This window comes from Aquarana catesbeiana, linkage group LG06, assembly GCF_042186555.1.
Source record: "Aquarana catesbeiana isolate 2022-GZ linkage group LG06, ASM4218655v1, whole genome shotgun sequence".
Taxonomy (NCBI): Eukaryota; Metazoa; Chordata; class Amphibia; order Anura; family Ranidae; genus Aquarana; species Aquarana catesbeiana.
This window is the reverse complement of record NC_133329.1, coordinates 392,505,115-392,522,350: the sequence shown is the minus strand read 5'-3', so window position 1 is coordinate 392,522,350 and position 17,236 is coordinate 392,505,115. Positions and strand designations below refer to the sequence as shown.

Genomic DNA, 17,236 nt, shown 5'->3' with positions numbered 1-17,236 from the left:
GCAATTGTCAGTTAGACCCCTTTCACACTGGGGCGGTTTGCAGGCGTTATTGTGCTAAAAATAGCGCCTGCAAACCACCCCAAAACAGCCTCCGCTGTTTGTTCAGTGTGAAAGCCCGAGGGCTTTCACACTGAAGCGGTGCGCTGGCAGGAGAAGAAAAAATCTCCTGCTAGCCGCATCTTTGGAGCGGTGAAGGCGCGGTGTATTCACCGCTCCTAAACCGTTCCTGCCCATTGAAATCAATGGGACAGCGCGGCTATACCGCGGCAATACCGCAGCTATAGCCGCGCTATACGAGGGGTTTTAACCCTTTTTCGGCCGCCAGCGGGGGGTTAAAACCGCACCGCTAGCGGGCGAATACCGCGGTAAAACAGTGCTAAAAATAGCGCTGTTTTACCGCCAACGCCCCCTACCGCCCCAGTGTGAAAGCAGCCTTAAAGTGACGCAGTGCTGAATCGCAAAAAGTGCTCTGGTCTTTGGCCAGCCAAATGGTCTGGGGCTTAAGTGGTTAATATACGCCTATTGGGATTTTTTTTTTTTTTTTTTACCAATTTTTTTTGGGAAATTGTTTTATAACAATAGAAACTATTGTGTTTTTTTTTACATTTTCATTTTTTTTTTGTTTTGTTTATAGCGCAAACAAAAAAAAAAACAAAACAAAAAAAACTGTGGTGATCAAATACTACCAAAAGAAAGCTCTATTTTTGTACAGTGTTGTATGAACGCGCAATTTCCAGTTAAAGTAGTGCCGTGCTGAATAGCAAAAAATGACCTGATCATGGAAGGGGGGGGGGTAAAACCTTCCGGAGCTGAGGTGGTTATATAGAGGCAGCAATTTATTTATTTTTATTTTTTATTTTGGATAGAGCGAGGGAGGATTGGAACATTTGTCAGGCTTTTCGTGTCCCCATTGGTGAGTACTCTTCACTTTGTACCCTTGTTGCAGGTGTCACCTTGACAGGAAGTGAGGGTAATCTCACTAATGGGGGACATAGAAATTAAAACCTGGCAAAGAATATAATCGCTCCCAAGATTATCTAAAATGAAACATGCACAAAGCACAACAGGACATTGCTAAAACAGACGCTATCTGCGTGTCTCCATCACAATTTCCAAAAATAAAGGGAGCGTTCTTCAGGGTGGTGGTCCTGCACAGCACAGCGACTTAGTGATTAGCCCCTTGTAGTAATGGGGGTCTTTGGTTTGAATCCCAGGCAGGACATTATCTGCATGCAAATGGTTCCTTTATGCCCCCTGGGTCATCTGTGTACCAAGCACCGCCGGTTTACAGTACAGATATACACTCACCGGCCACTTTATTAGGTACACTTTGCTAGTACCGGGTTGGACCCCCTTTTGCCTTCATTCTTCGTGGCATAGATACAACAAGGTGTTGGAAACAATTCCTTAGAGATTTTGCTCCATAGTGACATGCAGGGCTGTGTTTTGGCCTAGGGCGGCACTTTGCATGAGAGAAAGTCCCCCCACACGATTCCTGGCTTCCGCGGCCGCCCCGCACACGTGCAGCCCACGGCGGCCGCCTTGCTGTAGCGGGCGGCGCTGCTGTGTATGTGCGTGCTTGGCAGAGGGTGGAGGGGCGTGTGTATGGGCGTTCTTAGCAAAGCTCACACCCCTCCACCCTCTGCCAAGCACGCCCATACACAGCAGCGCCGCCCGCTACAGCAAGGCGGCCGCCGTGGGCTGCATGTGTGCGGGGGGCGGGCGCGGGAGCCGGGAATCAGGAAGACGGGTGGGGGGACTTTCTCTCATGCGGGGGGGGGGGGGCGGCGTGTGACTCACACCCCCATAAGCAGCCTTTGACTGGCGGAGGTGGAGCCTTATGCTCCGCCTACCCTCCTCCACACTGCTTGACTCTTCTCCTCGGCACTGGGGCGGGGTCTGGCAGTGACGTCAGGAGGAGAGAGAGGGAGAGAGAGGGAGAGAGGCACAAGGGAACCCCCCAGGACAGCAGGTAAAGTTATTTAATAAATTATATCAGTGTTATGGGAACAGTGTTGGCATTTGATGGGCACAGTGACAGCGTTTGAGGGCACAGTGGCTACAATTGATGGGCACAGTGGCTGCAATTGATGGGCACAGTGGCTGCGTTTGGTGGGCACAGTGGCTGCAATTGATGGGCACAGTTGCTGCGTTTGGTGGGCACAGTTACTGCGTTTGGTGGGCACAGTGGCTACAATTGATGGGCACAGTGGCTGCGTTTGATGGCACCGTGGCTGCAATTGATGGGCACAGTGGCTGCTTTTGGTGGGCACAGTGGCTGCGTTTGATGGGGCACAGTGTCTGCGTTTGATGGGCACAGTGGCTGCAATTGATGGGCACAGTGGCTGTGTTTGGTGGGCACAGTGGCTGCAATTGATGGGCACAGTGGCTGCGTTTGATGGCCCAGTGGCTGCAATTGATGGGCACAGTGGCTGCTTTTGGTGGGCACAGTGGCTGCGTTTGATGGGGCACAGTGTCTGCGTTTGATGTGCACAGTGTCTGCGTTTGATGGGCACAGTGTCTGCATTTGGTGGGCACAGTGGCTGCAATTGATGGGCACAGTGGCTGCGTTTGATGGCCCAGTGGCTACAATTGATGGGCACAGTGGCTGCAATTGATGGGCACAGTGGCTGCAATTGATGGGCACAGTGGCTGCGTTTGGTGGGCACAGTAGCTGCGTTTGATGGCACAGTGGCTGCAATTGATGGGCACAGTGGCTGCAATTGATGGGCACAGTGGCTGCAATTGATGGGCACAGTGGCTGCGTTTGGTGGGCACAGTAGCTGCGTTTGATGGCACAGTGGCTGCAATTGATGGGCACAGTGGCTGCGTTTGGTGGGCACAGTGAGGCTGCAATTAATGTCTTTCTTTCTGAATTTTTTAGTTTGTTTGCACCCCCCCAAAAGTTTTGAGCACCAGCCGCCACTGGCATGTGCAAAGTGCTCCATACATGCTAAAATCAATGCAAACCCTTTACACAGTCCACATTTAGTGAAAGTGCATTAATATGCAGATCATGATACTGCAATAAAGTGCTCCATCAATGCTAAAATCAATGCAAACTCATTAAAGAGGAGTCCCGCCCCCACCCTGTGAAAACATTAAAACTCAGAAGCTACAAATACTGTAGCTGCTGACTTTTAATATTAGGACATTTACCTGTCCAGGGATCCCGCAGAAGGGGTGTGGCCTCGGCAGCAAGGGGTGGGTCGTAGTTAAATTAGGGGGGGGTGCATGAGTTTAGTCAGGCCTAGGGCAGCACATAAACCTAAATACACCACTGGTGACATGAGAGCATCGCGCAGTTGCTGCAGATTTGTCGGCTGCACATCCATGATGGGAATCTCCCGTTCCACCACATCCCAAAGGTGCTCTATTGGATGAGATGTGGTGAGTGTGGAGGCCATTGGAGTACAGGGACCTCATTGTCCAGTGGTGAGATGATTGGAGCTTTGTGACATGGTGCATTATCCTGCTGGAAGGAGCCATCAGAAGATGGGGACACTGTAGTCATAAAGGGATGGACATGGTCAGCAACAATACTCAGGTAGGTTGTGGGGTTTAAATGATGATCAATTGGTACTAAGGGGCCCAAAGTGTGCCAAGAAAATATCCCCCCCACCATTACACCACCACCACCAGCCTGAACCGGTGATACAAGGCAGGATGGATCCATGATTTCATGTTGTTTACACCAAATTCTGACCGACCATCTGAATGTTGGAGATGAAATCCAGACTCATCAGACCAGGCAACGTTTTACCAATCTTCTATTGTCCAATTTTGGTAATCCTGTGCCAATTGTAGCCTCAGTTTTCTGTTATTAGCTGACAGGAGTGGCACCCGGTGTGGTCTTCTGCTGCTGTAGCCCATCCGCTTCAAGGTTCGATGTGTTGTGCGTTCAGAGATGATATTCTGTATACCTTGGGTGTAACGAGAGATTATTTGAGTTACTGTTGCCTTTCTATCATCTGGAACCAGTCTGCCCATTCTCCTCTGACATCGACAAGGCATTTTCCTCCACACAACTGCGGCTCACTGGATATTTTCTCTTTTTCCCACCATTCTCTGTAAACCCCGAGAGATGGTTGTGTGTGAAAATCAGGGCTGTGCCCAGGGCGGCCTCCCCTCCTGCCCATCCCTTGTCCCATCTCTGATGTCACTGCAACTATTAAAAGGTCATAACTAAGTTTTTTCAAAGGCATTTGGTGCACACAAAGTCGATTTATATACTTTGTGGCTGTTGAAGATTATGGCTCCGTGCACGCTGAAGCTCATAAACGGCAGTTTTTGGGAGTTTCGGCGTTTTTTTTTTAACAGCCCATAAACTCCCCTCTATGTTATCCTATGTGTCCATACATGGCACACATGGACGTTGTTGGATGTTTATCAGCAGTGGAGTTTACGGGCTGTTTTCTGAACGCCATAAAATCACGTTCAGAAGTCGTTTTTCTGACCACAAAAAACGATAAGGCTCCATGCACACCGGACGTTAAAATAAAGTTATAAAAAACCGCCAGTAGCTTTACAGTGAGTCTTTCAAAGTTTTTTAACGTTTTTGCAATAGCGTTTATTAGCGTTTTTCTGCGATAGCGTTTTTTAGCATTCTATTTTTTTTTTTTTTTGAAAAATTGTTTTTTTTTTTTCGTTTTTTTTTTTTTTCAATGGATCAAAAATGTTAAAAAACGCTGGTGAGCCACGTTTTTGAGCGTTTATGAGCGTTTATGAGCGTTTGGCGTTTTTGTGGTCAGAAAACCGATTCTGCTCCATGCACACTGGAGCTCATAAACGGCCGTTTTTTGTAGTTGGGGTGTTTTTTTTTAACAACCCTTAAACTCCCCTCTATGTTATCCTATGTGTCCATACACACGTGGACGTTTTTGAATGTTTATCAGCAGTGGAGTTTACGGGCTGTTTTCTGAACGCCATAAAATCACGTTCAGAAGTCGTTTTTCTGACCACAAAAAAACGCTGATAAACGCTGATAAACGTCAAAAAACGCTCAAAAATGTGGCTCACCAGCGTTTTTTAACATTTTTGATCCACTGAAAAAAAAAAAAGCAAAAAAAAAAAAAAATGCTAAAAAACGCTAACGCGGAAAAACGCAAAAAAAACGCTATTGCAAAAAAATTTTAAAAACGTTGAAAGACTCACTGCAAAGCTACTGCCATTTTTATAACGTTATTTTAACGTCCAGTGTGCATGGAGCCTTCCTGCACGCGATTTTGTGGAGTTCAGAAAACAGCCCATAAGCTACGCTGCTGATAAACATTCAAAACCGTCCATGTGTGTATGGACACATAGGATAACATAGAGGGGAGATTATGGGCTGTTAAAAAAAAAAAACGCCCAAACTCCCAAAAACAGCCGTTTATGAGCTTCAGTGTGCATGGAGCCATTGACCGCAATCTAACGCTCAAAAACGTGGCTCACCAGCGTTTTTTTATCGTTTTTGATCCATTGAAAAAAAAAAAAAAATTTCTAAAAAAAAAAAAAAAATGCTAAAAACTAGGGTTGTCCCGATACCGACACTAGTATCGGCATCGGCACGATACTGAGCATTTGCCCAAGTACTTGTACTCGGGCAAATGCTCCCGATGCTTCACTCGATTCCTGGACAGTCAGCAGTGATTGGTGCGTGGGGGAGTTACAAGCTTCTCCCCCAGCGGCTTTCAGCTGCTTTAGTGAAATCTATACAGCGGTGATCGGTGCTTGTAACTCCCCCACACACAATCACAGCTGTCACCTCATCCTCCTCCATGCCCCCTCCGTTCTGCTGTCCCACCTCCGTTCTGCCTCCATGCCCCCCTCCGTTCTGCTGTCCCACCTCCGTTCTGCCTCCATGCCCCCCTCCGTTCTGCTGTCCCACCTCCATTCTTCCTCCATGCCCCCTCCGTTCTGCAGCTGTCCCCCTCCAGTTTTCCTCCTCCATGTCCCCCTCCGTTCCTCCTCCGTGTCCCCCTCCGTTCCTCCTCCATGTCCCCCTCCGTTCCTCCTCCATGTCCCCCTCCGTTCCGCTGTCCCCCTCCGTTCCTCCTCCATGTCCCCCTCCGTTCCTCCTCCATGTCCCCCTCCGTTACGCTGTCCCCCTCCGTTCCTCCTCCATGTCCCCCTCCGTTCCTCCTCCATGTCCCCCTCCGTTCCTCCTCCATGTCCCCCTCCGTTACGCTGTCCCCCTCCGTTCCTCCTCCATGTCCCCCTCCGTTCCTCCTCCATGTCCCCCTCCGTTCCTCCTCCATGTCCCCCTCCGTTCCTCCTCCATGTCCCCCTCCGTTACGCTGTCCCCCCCCGGTCCTCCTCCATGTCCCCCTCCGTTCCTCCTCCGTGTCCCCCTCCGTTCCTCCTCCATGTCCCCCTCCGTTCCTCCTCCATGTCCCCCTCCGTTACGCTGTCCCCCTCCGTTCCTCCTCCATGTCCCCCTCCGTTCCTCCTCCATGTCCCCCTCCGTTCCGCTGTCCCCCTCCGTTCCTCCTCCATGTCCCCCTCCGTTCCTCCTCCATGTCCCCCTCCGTTACGCTGTCCCCCTCCGTTCCTCCTCCATGTCCCCCTCCGTTCCTCCTCCATGTCCCCCTCCGTTCCTCCTCCATGTCCCCCTCCGTTACGCTGTCCCCCTCCGTTCCTCCTCCATGTCCCCCTCCGTTCCTCCTCCGTGTCCCCCTCCGTTCCTCCTCCATGTCCCCCTCCGTTCCTCCTCCATGTCCCCCTCCGTTACGCTGTCCCCCTCCGTTCCTCCTCCATGTCCCCCTCCGTTCCTCCTCCATGTCCCCCTCCATTCTGCTGTCCCCATCCGTTCCTCCTCCATGTCCCCCTCCGTTCCTCCTCCATGTCCCCCTCCGTTCCGCTGTCCCCCTCCGTTCCTTCTCCATGTCCCACCTCCGTTCCTCCTCCATGTCCCCCTCCGTTCCTCCTCCATGTCCCCCTCCATTCTGCTGTCCCCCTCCGTTCCTCCTCCATGTCCCCCTCCGTTCCTCCTCCATGTCCCCCTCCATTCTGCTGTCCCCCTCCGTTCCTCCTCCATGTCCCCCTCCATTCCTCCTCCATGTCCCCCTCCGTTCCGCTGTCCCCCTCCGTTCCTCCTCCATGTCCCCCTCCATTCCTCCTCCATGTCCCCCTCCGTTCCTCCTCCATGTCCCCCTCCGTTCCGCTGTCCCCCTCCGTTCCTCCTCCATGTCCCCCTCCGTTCCGCTGTCCCCCTCCGTTCCTCCTCCATGTCCCCCTCCGTTCCTCCTCCATGTCCCCCTCTGTTCCTCCTCCGTGTCCCCCTCCGTTCCTCCTCCATGTCCCCCTCCGTTCCTCCTCCATGCCCCCTCCGTTCTGCTGTCCCTCTCCGTTCTTCCTCCATGCCCCCTCCGTTCTGCGGCTGTCCCCCTCCAGTTTTCCTCAGTGTCCCCCTCCATTCTTCCTCCGTGTCCCCCTCCGTTCCGCTGTCCCCCTCTGTTGTGCTGTCCCTCTCCGTGTCCTCCTCCTTTTTCTGTATGGACAGAGTCAGCTGACTGTCCATTCACATAACTGAAACATTGTAACCTCCTGTGATTACGATGTCTGTTTATGAATGGAGAGGAGCCGCTGTCTTCTCTCCATTCATTCTCAGTGCAGCTGAGGCTGCAGAGAAAGGGACTGGGGAATCTCTATGCTCGGTCTCTTTCTCTGTCTCAAGGGGGAGATATCAGAGGTCTGTTAAGACCCCTGATATCTCACCAAAGCCCCCAAACAGGGCTGATTAAAAAAAAAAAAAACCACACAAAGTATTGCAATAAATAAAAGAAAAAAATTATTGTAAAAAATAATAAAAATTTAAGTAAGAAACACACAGACACCATCCCCCCCCCCCTTAAAAAAGAAAAAGAAAAAAAATTGTAAAAAAAAAACAAAAAACACTGTCACGTGACACTAAAAAATAAAAAAAGTATCGGTAATCGGTATCGGCGAGTACTTGAAAAAAAGTATCGGTACTTGTACTCGGTCCTAAAAAAGTGGTATCAGGACAACCCTACTAAAAACACTAATAAACGCTATTGCAAAAAATGTTAAAAATCGTTGAAAGTCTCACTGCAAAGCTACTGGCGTTTTTATAACGTTATTTTAGCGTCCAGTGGGCATGGAGCCTAAATTTAGATACTTTTTTTTTTCTTTTGGGTGTCTGCGGGTAGTGACCAGGCAGAATGTGGCCCGAAAATAATGACCATAGATGTGTTTTCTACTTGGAAAGTTTTCTGTAGTTTTCAGTATTCCACCGAATTTCCTGATAGTTCATCATCCAGGCAAATTCTGCCCTAAAGTCATCTGCGTGTTTTTCTCTTTTTTTCTACTGTAAGATACATTTTGGAAGACGTTCACTTGGCACGGCCGCCGTACCCCCCTGCAGGCTGTCTCTCTCTCTTCCAGTTTTCAAATTTGTATGTCAATATAATTGTAGGTTTAGAATTGTTCAAACTTGTCTGACGGAGAATATGAAAAGTGCAGGAACTCGGCTTTCTACGGGACGCGGCAGAACTTCACGTCTGAAAGAATGAAGGAAGGAAGGAAAGGGAATGGCGCAATCGCGGGTCGCGTCCTTCAGTGCCGACGTGAGATCTCAGCGCTATATCCACATTGCAAAGGGGCTGAGAGCCGTTCGGTCACACGTTGTACTTATATCATGTGAGGGGTCAGCCCACCCCGGTGGTAATTTCGTTGCCGAAAACATATTTCGTTGACTAAATTAACACTATTTTAGTCGACTAAAATATGACTTAAAACGAAAAACAATTCAGGTGACTAAAATATGACTAAAACTAAAATGGCATTTTTGTCAAAGGATTAAAAATAAATCAAAAATTTACATCAAAATTAACACTACACTACCACATAACAATAAATAGGGGGCATCTACTAAGCTGCTGAAAGAGAAAGGCTTTTTTTTTCTTAATATTAATAACCACTTCCTACCCCGCCCATCTTCAAATGACGTCCGCAGCAGGGATCTCCTATCCTGGGCAGGCGTCATATGACGTCCTGGGCTTCCCGGCCATCTAGGGGTCGCGGCGCGCGCGCACCGCAACGCTTGGGAGCCGGTGCGCGTGCCCAGTGGCCGCAATGTCCGCCAGGCACCGGCGATTGCCGGTAACAGAGCCGGGACGTGGATCTGTGTGTGTAAACACACAGATCCTCGTCCTGTCAGGGGAGAGGAGACCGATTGTGTGTTCCCAGTACAGAGGAACACCGATCGGTCTCCTCCGCTTTGTGAGTCCCCTCCCCCCTACGGTTAGAATCACTCCCTAGGTAACACATTTAACCCCTTGATCGCCCCCTAGTGTTAACCCCTTCCCTGCCAGTGACATTTATACAGTAATCAGCGCATTTTTATAGCACTGATCGCTGTATAAATGTGAATGGCCTCAAAATAGCGTCAAAAGTGTCTGATGTGTCTGCCGCAATGTCGCAGTCACGATAAAAATCGCAGATCGCCGCCATTACTAGTAAAAAAAAAATTTAAAATAATAAAAATGCCATAAATCTATCCCCTATTTTGTAGACGCTATAACTTTTGCGCAAACCAATCAATATACGCTTATTGCGATTTTGTTTAAATCAAAAATATATAGAAGAATGCATATCGGCCAAAACTGAGGAAAAAAAATTTTCGTTTTTTTTTTTTAAGAATTGGGATATTTACTATAGCAAAAAGTAAAAAATATTGTTTTTTTTTAAAACTTGTCGCTCTTTTGTTTATAGCACAAGAAATAAAAACCGCAGAGGTGATCAAATACCACCAAAAGAAAGCTCTATTTTTGGGGAAAAAAAGGATAAAAATTAATTTGGGTACAGTGTTGCATGACCGCGCAATTGTCATTTAAAATTCGACTGAAAATTGGCCTGGGCAGGAAGGGGGTGAAAATGCCCGGTATTGAAGTGGTTAATGTTGGTAATATATTCAGTAATATGTGCAATCACATTACAGCCAATAGAGTTTACAGTTTTTTTTTTCTTTTCTTTTTTTTTTTTTTTAAATATTATTCTTTATGAAACTTGGTTTTATTCATAAAGACGTTTTATGTCACAATGGCTAAATCGGTGTCTGTAGTGCGTGTTCAAACCTTAACCACTTGCCGACCAGCCTCCGTACTTTTACAGCGGCAGGTCAGCTCTCCTGCGCAAACCGACGTACCTGTGCGCCGGTCCGTACAGGTGAGATTGTAGGCGCACGTGTGCGCCGCTGGCGGCGTGCTCGCGTGCCCGCTACCAGCCGTGGGAGTGTGCCCGCGGGTCCGGCAGGCTCGATGTTGCACCGAGTAAATAGATACCCAACATGTCAAATCCTAATATTGCGTGTGCGTGTGAAACGGCAACAAAATTCAACACCCTGTTTTTTCTAGGGATTGACTGATACCGCTTTATTTTTCTAGGCGAGTACGAGTACTGATACTTTGCGATTTGCATCAATACAAAAAAAAGGCGCAAATTGCTCTGCAAAGAATCTCATGCGATTTGAACAAGAATGCAGTTCGATTCCTGTCTAAATCTAATGCGATTTCCCCCACTGTTCCCGTGTGTGTGTGTATAGAAAGAAAAAAGCTCCATCTAGTGGGCAGTTTATTAGAAATGTTAGAACTCACAGTGTATATCTGGCCAAATACAAAGTCTGCATAGGTGTCCTGTTCCCGCCAATGATAGCAAATCACGGTCGCTGGAGGAGAAGTTCCAGGACCCCGTGGGTATAGGGCGGAAGTGATGTCAGCTTGGGGGCGGACTGCCTCTACATCTCCTCCAGCCCTGTAAGCACCTCCAGCGGCCGTGATTTGCTATCATCGGCAGGACCGGGACACCTATGCAGACTTTGCATTTGGCCAGATATGTACTGTGAGTTCTAACATTTTTAATAAAACTTCCAATAGATGGTGCTTTTCCTATTTCTACACACACAGGACAAGTGGGGTAAATCGCATGCGATTCGGACAGGAATCGCACCGCATTCCTGTTAAAATCACATGCAACTCTTTGCAGTGCGATTTGCGCCCATTCATTTTGCATTGATGCAAATAGCACCACAAAGCACTGGTTTCGGTATCGGAAGCATTTGTGCGAATAACAAAACTCGCGCAAATGCTTGGTATCGGCGCCGATAACAGTATTCATGTATCCCTAATATTTTCCATTGGCGATGCTTTAAAGGCCCCTACAGGTCATCCGTTTAGAGATAACTGCTGGGAGTGTGTGTAAAACCCTCCGTTGCTACAATGCAATTTCCACGTCACTGGCAGCGAAAGGCAGGGGAGTACCTGCAGGAGTCACAATTGCAACCCGGCCCCATTCTGCAGGGGGCTGCGCGGCCCCCCTGTACACCTGGATAGGAGGAGCGGTGCTGGATGTCTATGGGAGGAAGAGGAGGAGAAGCCGGCATTCAGCTGCTGCAGAAGGAAAATGGAGAGATCGGTTCCTCTATATGCCGCCACTCCTCCTATCTAGCTTCTTTCTGCTGCCCCCTGTGTGCTCTGCTGCCCCCCCTGTGTGCTCTGCTGCCCCCCCCCTGTGTGCTCTGCTGCCCCCCCCTGTGTGATCTCCTGCCCCCCTGTGTGCTCTGTTGCCCACCTGTGTGTTCTCCTGCCCCCCTTGTGTGCTCTGCTGCCCCCCTGTGTGTTCTCCTGCCCCCCTGTGTGTTCTCCTGCCCCCCTGTGGGCTCTCCAGCCCCCCTGTGTGCTCTGCTGCCCCCTGTGTGTTTTCCTGCCCCCCTGTGTGTTCTCCTGCCCCCTGTGTGCTCTCCAGCCCCCCTGTGTGCTCTGCTGCCCCCCGTGTGCTCTCCAGCCCCCCTGTGTGCTCTGCTGCCCCCCTGTGTGCTCTGCTGCCCCCCCCTGTGTGTTCTCCTGCCCCCCTGTGTGCTCTCCAGCCCCCTGTGCTCTCTCCTTTCCCCATTTCCCCATCCACCGCAGCTCTGCCAGGTTCCCATCCCCTCTCCCCCCGGCTCTCTCCCCCCTCCCCTCTTCTTTCTGTCTTAAAGGTGAAATGTCAGATGTCTGTTTAGACCCCTGACATCTCACCAAAGTCCCCCAACATGGCTCCTAAAAAAATTGTAAAAAATAATACAAAATATAAAAAATACAGATAAAAAAATGGTAAAAATTTTAAAATAAAAATAAACTACTGGCAACAGTGGCCAAACTACCACTGTCACAAAGACCACACTTGTGACTGGGCTCTGTCGATCTGCCACCGGGCTCAGAGGGAAGGGTCCCGGCCTGGGGATCAGGGGGGCCCTTAATGGTTCCTAAATGGATCCTTGGGTTGATGGACCCCTTTTTTTAAGAGAAATTATAATGTATAAAGAGGGCCTGTATTGTGGAAGCTGCGTCAACAAAAGGTAAGCAGACAAAGGGCTAGTCACTAGTATCATAGCTCCCAACTGTCCCTGATTTGGAGCAATGTCCCTCTGTCCCTCTTTCCTCCTCATTTGTCCCTCATTTTGGTCTGATCTATATAATTGTATATAAAATACACTTTTTAATATTTCAAAAATGTTTCCCAGCGCTAAACCTTACATCCAAATTTTAAATTGCTGCATTTCTAAATTTTCCTTACAGACCGCCTACCGCAGATATTGGCACAGATATACAGCGGCAGGTCGGTTTTATTGTGCGAAATCACGTACCTGTACGTCGCTTCATGCAATAGATACTGGGGGCACGCATGCGCTGATTGGACAGAGGGGGAGCCAATCAGTGGGTCCGCGATCGTTCCCCAGAGAGGCAGAACAGGGATCTGACAGGAGAGAAGAGATCTTATGCTAAGCAGGAAAACCAATCTCTGTCTTCGCCCAGTCAGAGAACCTCCCCCACACAGTTAGCAAGCAACCCCCTAGGGACACACTTAACCCTTTGATCGCCCCTGGTGTTAACCCCTTCCCTGCCAGTGTCATTAGTACAGTGACAGTGCATATTTTTTAGCACTGATCACTGTAATAATGTCACTGGTTCCCCAAAAAAAGTGTCACAAGTGTCAGTTAGGTGTCCGATTTGTTGCAGTCCCGCTAAAAATCGCTGATCGCCTCCATTACTAGTATAAAAAAAAAAATTTGATAAATATATCCCATAGTTTGAAGCTGCGATGACTTTTGCGCAATCCAATCAATATACACTTATTGGGATTTTTTGAATCAAAAATATGTAACAGAATACATATTGGCTTAAATTTATTAAGAAACTGGATTTGTTAAATTTTTTTATTGGATGTGTTTTATAGCATAAAGTAAAAAGTATTGTTTTTTCTTTCAAAATTGTTGCTTTTTGTATATATTTTTATGTTTATAGCGCAAAAAATAAAAACAGCAGAGGTGATCAAATACCACCAAAAGAAAGCTCTATTTGTGGGGGGAAAAAAGGACGTACATTTTATTTGGGTACAGCGTCAGTTAAAGTAATGCCCTGTACACACGGTCGGACTTTGTTCGGACATTCCGACAACAAAATCCATGGATTTTTTCCGACGGATGTTGGCTCAAACTTGTCTTGCATACACACGGTCACACAAAGTTGTCGGAAAATCCGATCGTTCTGAACACGGTGACGTAAAACACGTACGTCGGGACTATAAACGGGGCAGTGGCCAATAGCTTTCATCTCTTTATTTATTCTGAGCATGCGTGGCACTTTGTCCGTCGGATTTGTGTACACACGATCGGAATTTCCGACAACGGATTTTGTTGTCGGAAAATTTTATCTCCTGCTCTCCAACTTTGTGTGTCGAAAAATCCGATGGAAAATGTCCGATGGAGAACACACACGGTCGGAGTTTCCGACAACACGCTCCGATCGGACATTTTCCATCGGAAAGTCCGACCGTGTGTACGGGGCATAACGCAGTGCCGTATTGCAAAAAATGGCCTGGTCATAAAGGGGGGTAAACCTTCCCAAGCTGAAGTGGTTAAGGGGGCGTGGCAGAGGGTGTGTCCTATGCCTACATACTTTTGCTAATAGGTGTCCCTCAGTCCCATCTCAAAAAAGTGGGAGGAATGACCGGTTTTGTCCATAGTCTTCCTGCAGCTTTCCCCCCCCCAATATTGAATAACAATGTCTGTCCTGCACTGTGTCTCTGTGTGGAGGAGCCATCTTGGTAAAGGCAGGACTTTACTTCCTTCTGTCATATTTGCCTCCTGATGACTGGGGATCTAATAACTATTGGGGGAATACATAAGAAACAGCAAGAGAGGTGAAGGAAGCACAGATTCACAGAATGAATGAAACAGAAGCAGGGAGATCCTTGCACTGCAGGTCCTCAGGTGTCGCTTCCACTCCAGCTAGGAAAACAGTGAGCAGCCTAGTCACCAAATCTCAATTCAAATCTCCTGTGTTCTGTTTCAAATGGCGCTTTCTGCATTGATTTACTTCCTTAGACTCCTTTTTTTCAAACAAACGTGATACTTACCTCCACTGGGCAGATAAACAGGTACCACTTATAAAGGAGGATTTGTTTCACCTCCTGTGTATCACCTGAGGCCAGTCACTGCACTGGGTATATGTGAGGGTTTGCAAGGCTTCTCTAACGCTCTTCCGTTTTCTTGTCCGCAGGCGGTGAAAAACTACATGAGGACGGAGTGCAAATGCCACGGCCTGTCCGGCTCCTGCACCCTGCGCACTTGCTGGAAGAAGATGCCGCACTTCCGGGAGGTCGGGGACCGGCTCCTAGAGCGCTTCAACGGGGCCTTCAAGGTCATGGGGGGGAACGACGGCAAGACCATCATCCCCGTCGGCCACAACATCAAACCCCCCGACAAACAGGACCTCATCTACTCCGCCGACTCCCCGGACTTCTGCCAGGCCAACCGAAAGACCGGCTCGCCGGGGACTAGGGGCCGCGCCTGTAACAGCACGGCGATGGACGTGGGAGGGTGCGACCTCCTGTGCTGCGGCAGGGGGTACCGGGAGGAGACTGTGGTGGTGGAGGAGAGCTGCCTGTGCCGCTTCCACTGGTGCTGCGTGGTGAACTGCAATAAATGCACGGTGAAAAAAGAACTCAGCGTGTGCTTGTGAAACGGGCCGAGAAAACGCGAGCGCGGCACGCGTTGTCTATGTGGACCGCCAATATGGACTCCGCCCTGCACCGCCCCCCTCCCCCCCTGTTTTTTTTTAAAAAAAGCTTTTGCTGGGGCACCGTGTGATCCGCAGAGGCACGGCCAGTCACATGACCTCTTCAGCCATGGCGAAATGCAGAACAAGGTGGATCAATAAAAAGGGGGGGGGGTCAAAAAAAGGGGGGGTGATCAATAACATTGTATAGGTTATCTCCAGGACAGCACATATATACAGAACAATATCCATATACAGAGAGAAAAGACTTTTGCAAATAAAACTGATTTACTGAACTGAAAAAACCTCCACATTACTCCACCCACAATACAGATTTCACTTCCAGTTGGACCCGTAATGGAATTTACTCCTGTATTGGCTTTTTTTTTTTTTGCAGTCTGCAATGGGTCTTCCTGCCGCATGCCGACCTTATCGCTCACTTTCACAGCGTTTGTCACAAGTCGGTGTGCCGACTAATAGAAGAAGATGGGCTACCGCACCCTACACGCTTCTGCTGGCCCATACTAGACATGACCGGGGGCCACCCGGACCTTACTAATGCAGGATGCTGCATAGAGAACTTGAGTGTCTGGGTACTCCATCAGAACCAGGCCTACAGCTTTAAGGCGGAACTCTTGTTTAAAGGGGTGTATTTATGAAAAAAAAACATGTGCAGAGCTATTTGTCCTGTGAAAATTCATGTTTTGAAATTTGAAAATGTGCTGTGCGAATAGGGGCCAATAACGAATGTTATTAGGCTACTTTCTCTCCAGGTTGAATGTTTTTTTCATTAATGCAAAAATAGATTAATTTGGGAAAATACTGCATTATGGCCACTAGATGGTTAGATGGCGCTGATGATCATAGGACGTAAATATTTATTTGCTATGATCGTACGCTCCATCTAGTGGCCATAATGTGCGATGCATCTGTATACTCAAGACCAGTGATTGGCGAACCTTGGCACCCCAGATGTTTTGGAACTATATTTCCCATGATGCTCACCTACACTGCAGAGTGCCTGAGCATCATGGGAAATGTAGCTCCAAAACATCTGGGGTGCCAAGGTTCGCCATCACTGCTCTAGAAACTCATTTTATTAGGCATTATGCCCACTAGATGGTGCCGATCGTTGGAATTTAATACAGTAATACAGTGGAACCTTGGTTTACGAGTAACGCGGTTAACAAGCGTTTTGAAAGACAAGCAACTTTTTTTTAAAAAAAATTCTGACTCGGTTTGAGGAGTGTTGTCTCTCAAAACGAGCAGGATTCAAGCCAATGGGGTGTGCAGTACCGCATTTGGCTAGAGGTGCGGGGGCGCCGGTGACACTCGGAACGGTTCGGAGCTGTTTGGAAATATTCGGAAATACTCGGAAACTCTTTCCGAGGGTTTCCGAGTTCAGCCGAGCTGTCCCTGAGTATTTGCAAGGCTCTCCGGCACCCCCCCACCTCTGGCTACATGCGGTATTGCATGCAATAGAAGTCAATGCAGAACTAATTATCTTCATTTCCATTGACTTCTATGGGGAAACTCGCTTTGATATGCGAGTGTTTTGGATTACAAGAATTCTCCTGGAATGGATTATGCTCGTAATCCACTCATATATCAAAGCGAGTTTCCCAATAGGAAATAATGGAAACTCAGATAATCCGTTCCACAGCCACTACTGAGTCTATGCAGTACCGCATGTGGCCAGAGGTGCAGGGGGGGCGCCGGAGACGCTCAGAGACACTCGGGAACCGAGTGTCTCCGACTTTCTCCGAGCGTCACCTCTGGCCAAATGTGGTACTGCACACCCCAGCGGCTTGAATCCTGCTCGTCTTGCATAACAACACTCGCAAAGCGAGTCAGAATTTAAAAAAAAATAGCTCGTATTGTGAAACGCTTTGTAAGCCGCGTTACTGGCAATCCGAGGTTCCACTATTCTACTCTTTACTATGATCATCAGCTCCATCTAGTGGCCATAATGTGTGATACGTTGGTGTACTTTGGAAACATATTTAATTATTCTATTTTCTGTCCAGGTAGAATGCTTTTTCATTCATGCAAAAATAGTGAGTGAGTTGGGAAAATACTGCATTATGGCCTCTAGAGGGTGCTGCTGGTGATCATAGGAAGTAAATACTTGCTATGGTCATCAGCTCCATCTAGTGGCCATAATGTGTAATGCGTCGGTGTACCCTTTAATACTGTATCCA

The 17,236-nt window shown here is 48.4% G+C and overlaps 1 protein-coding gene across 1 annotated transcript in view; it reads left to right on the top strand.

The window, feature by feature from the left end:
- Positions 1 to 16,250, top strand: part of WNT6 (Wnt family member 6) — a 167,866-nt gene extending 151,616 nt beyond the window's left edge. The window contains exon 4 of the mRNA XM_073634348.1: positions 14,538 to 16,250. Within this exon, the coding sequence (XP_073490449.1) occupies positions 14,538 to 14,999 (462 nt within the window). The 3' untranslated portion in view covers positions 15,000 to 16,250. The remainder of the gene's footprint in view (positions 1 to 14,537) is intronic.
- Positions 16,251 to 17,236: the final 986 nt, after the last annotated feature.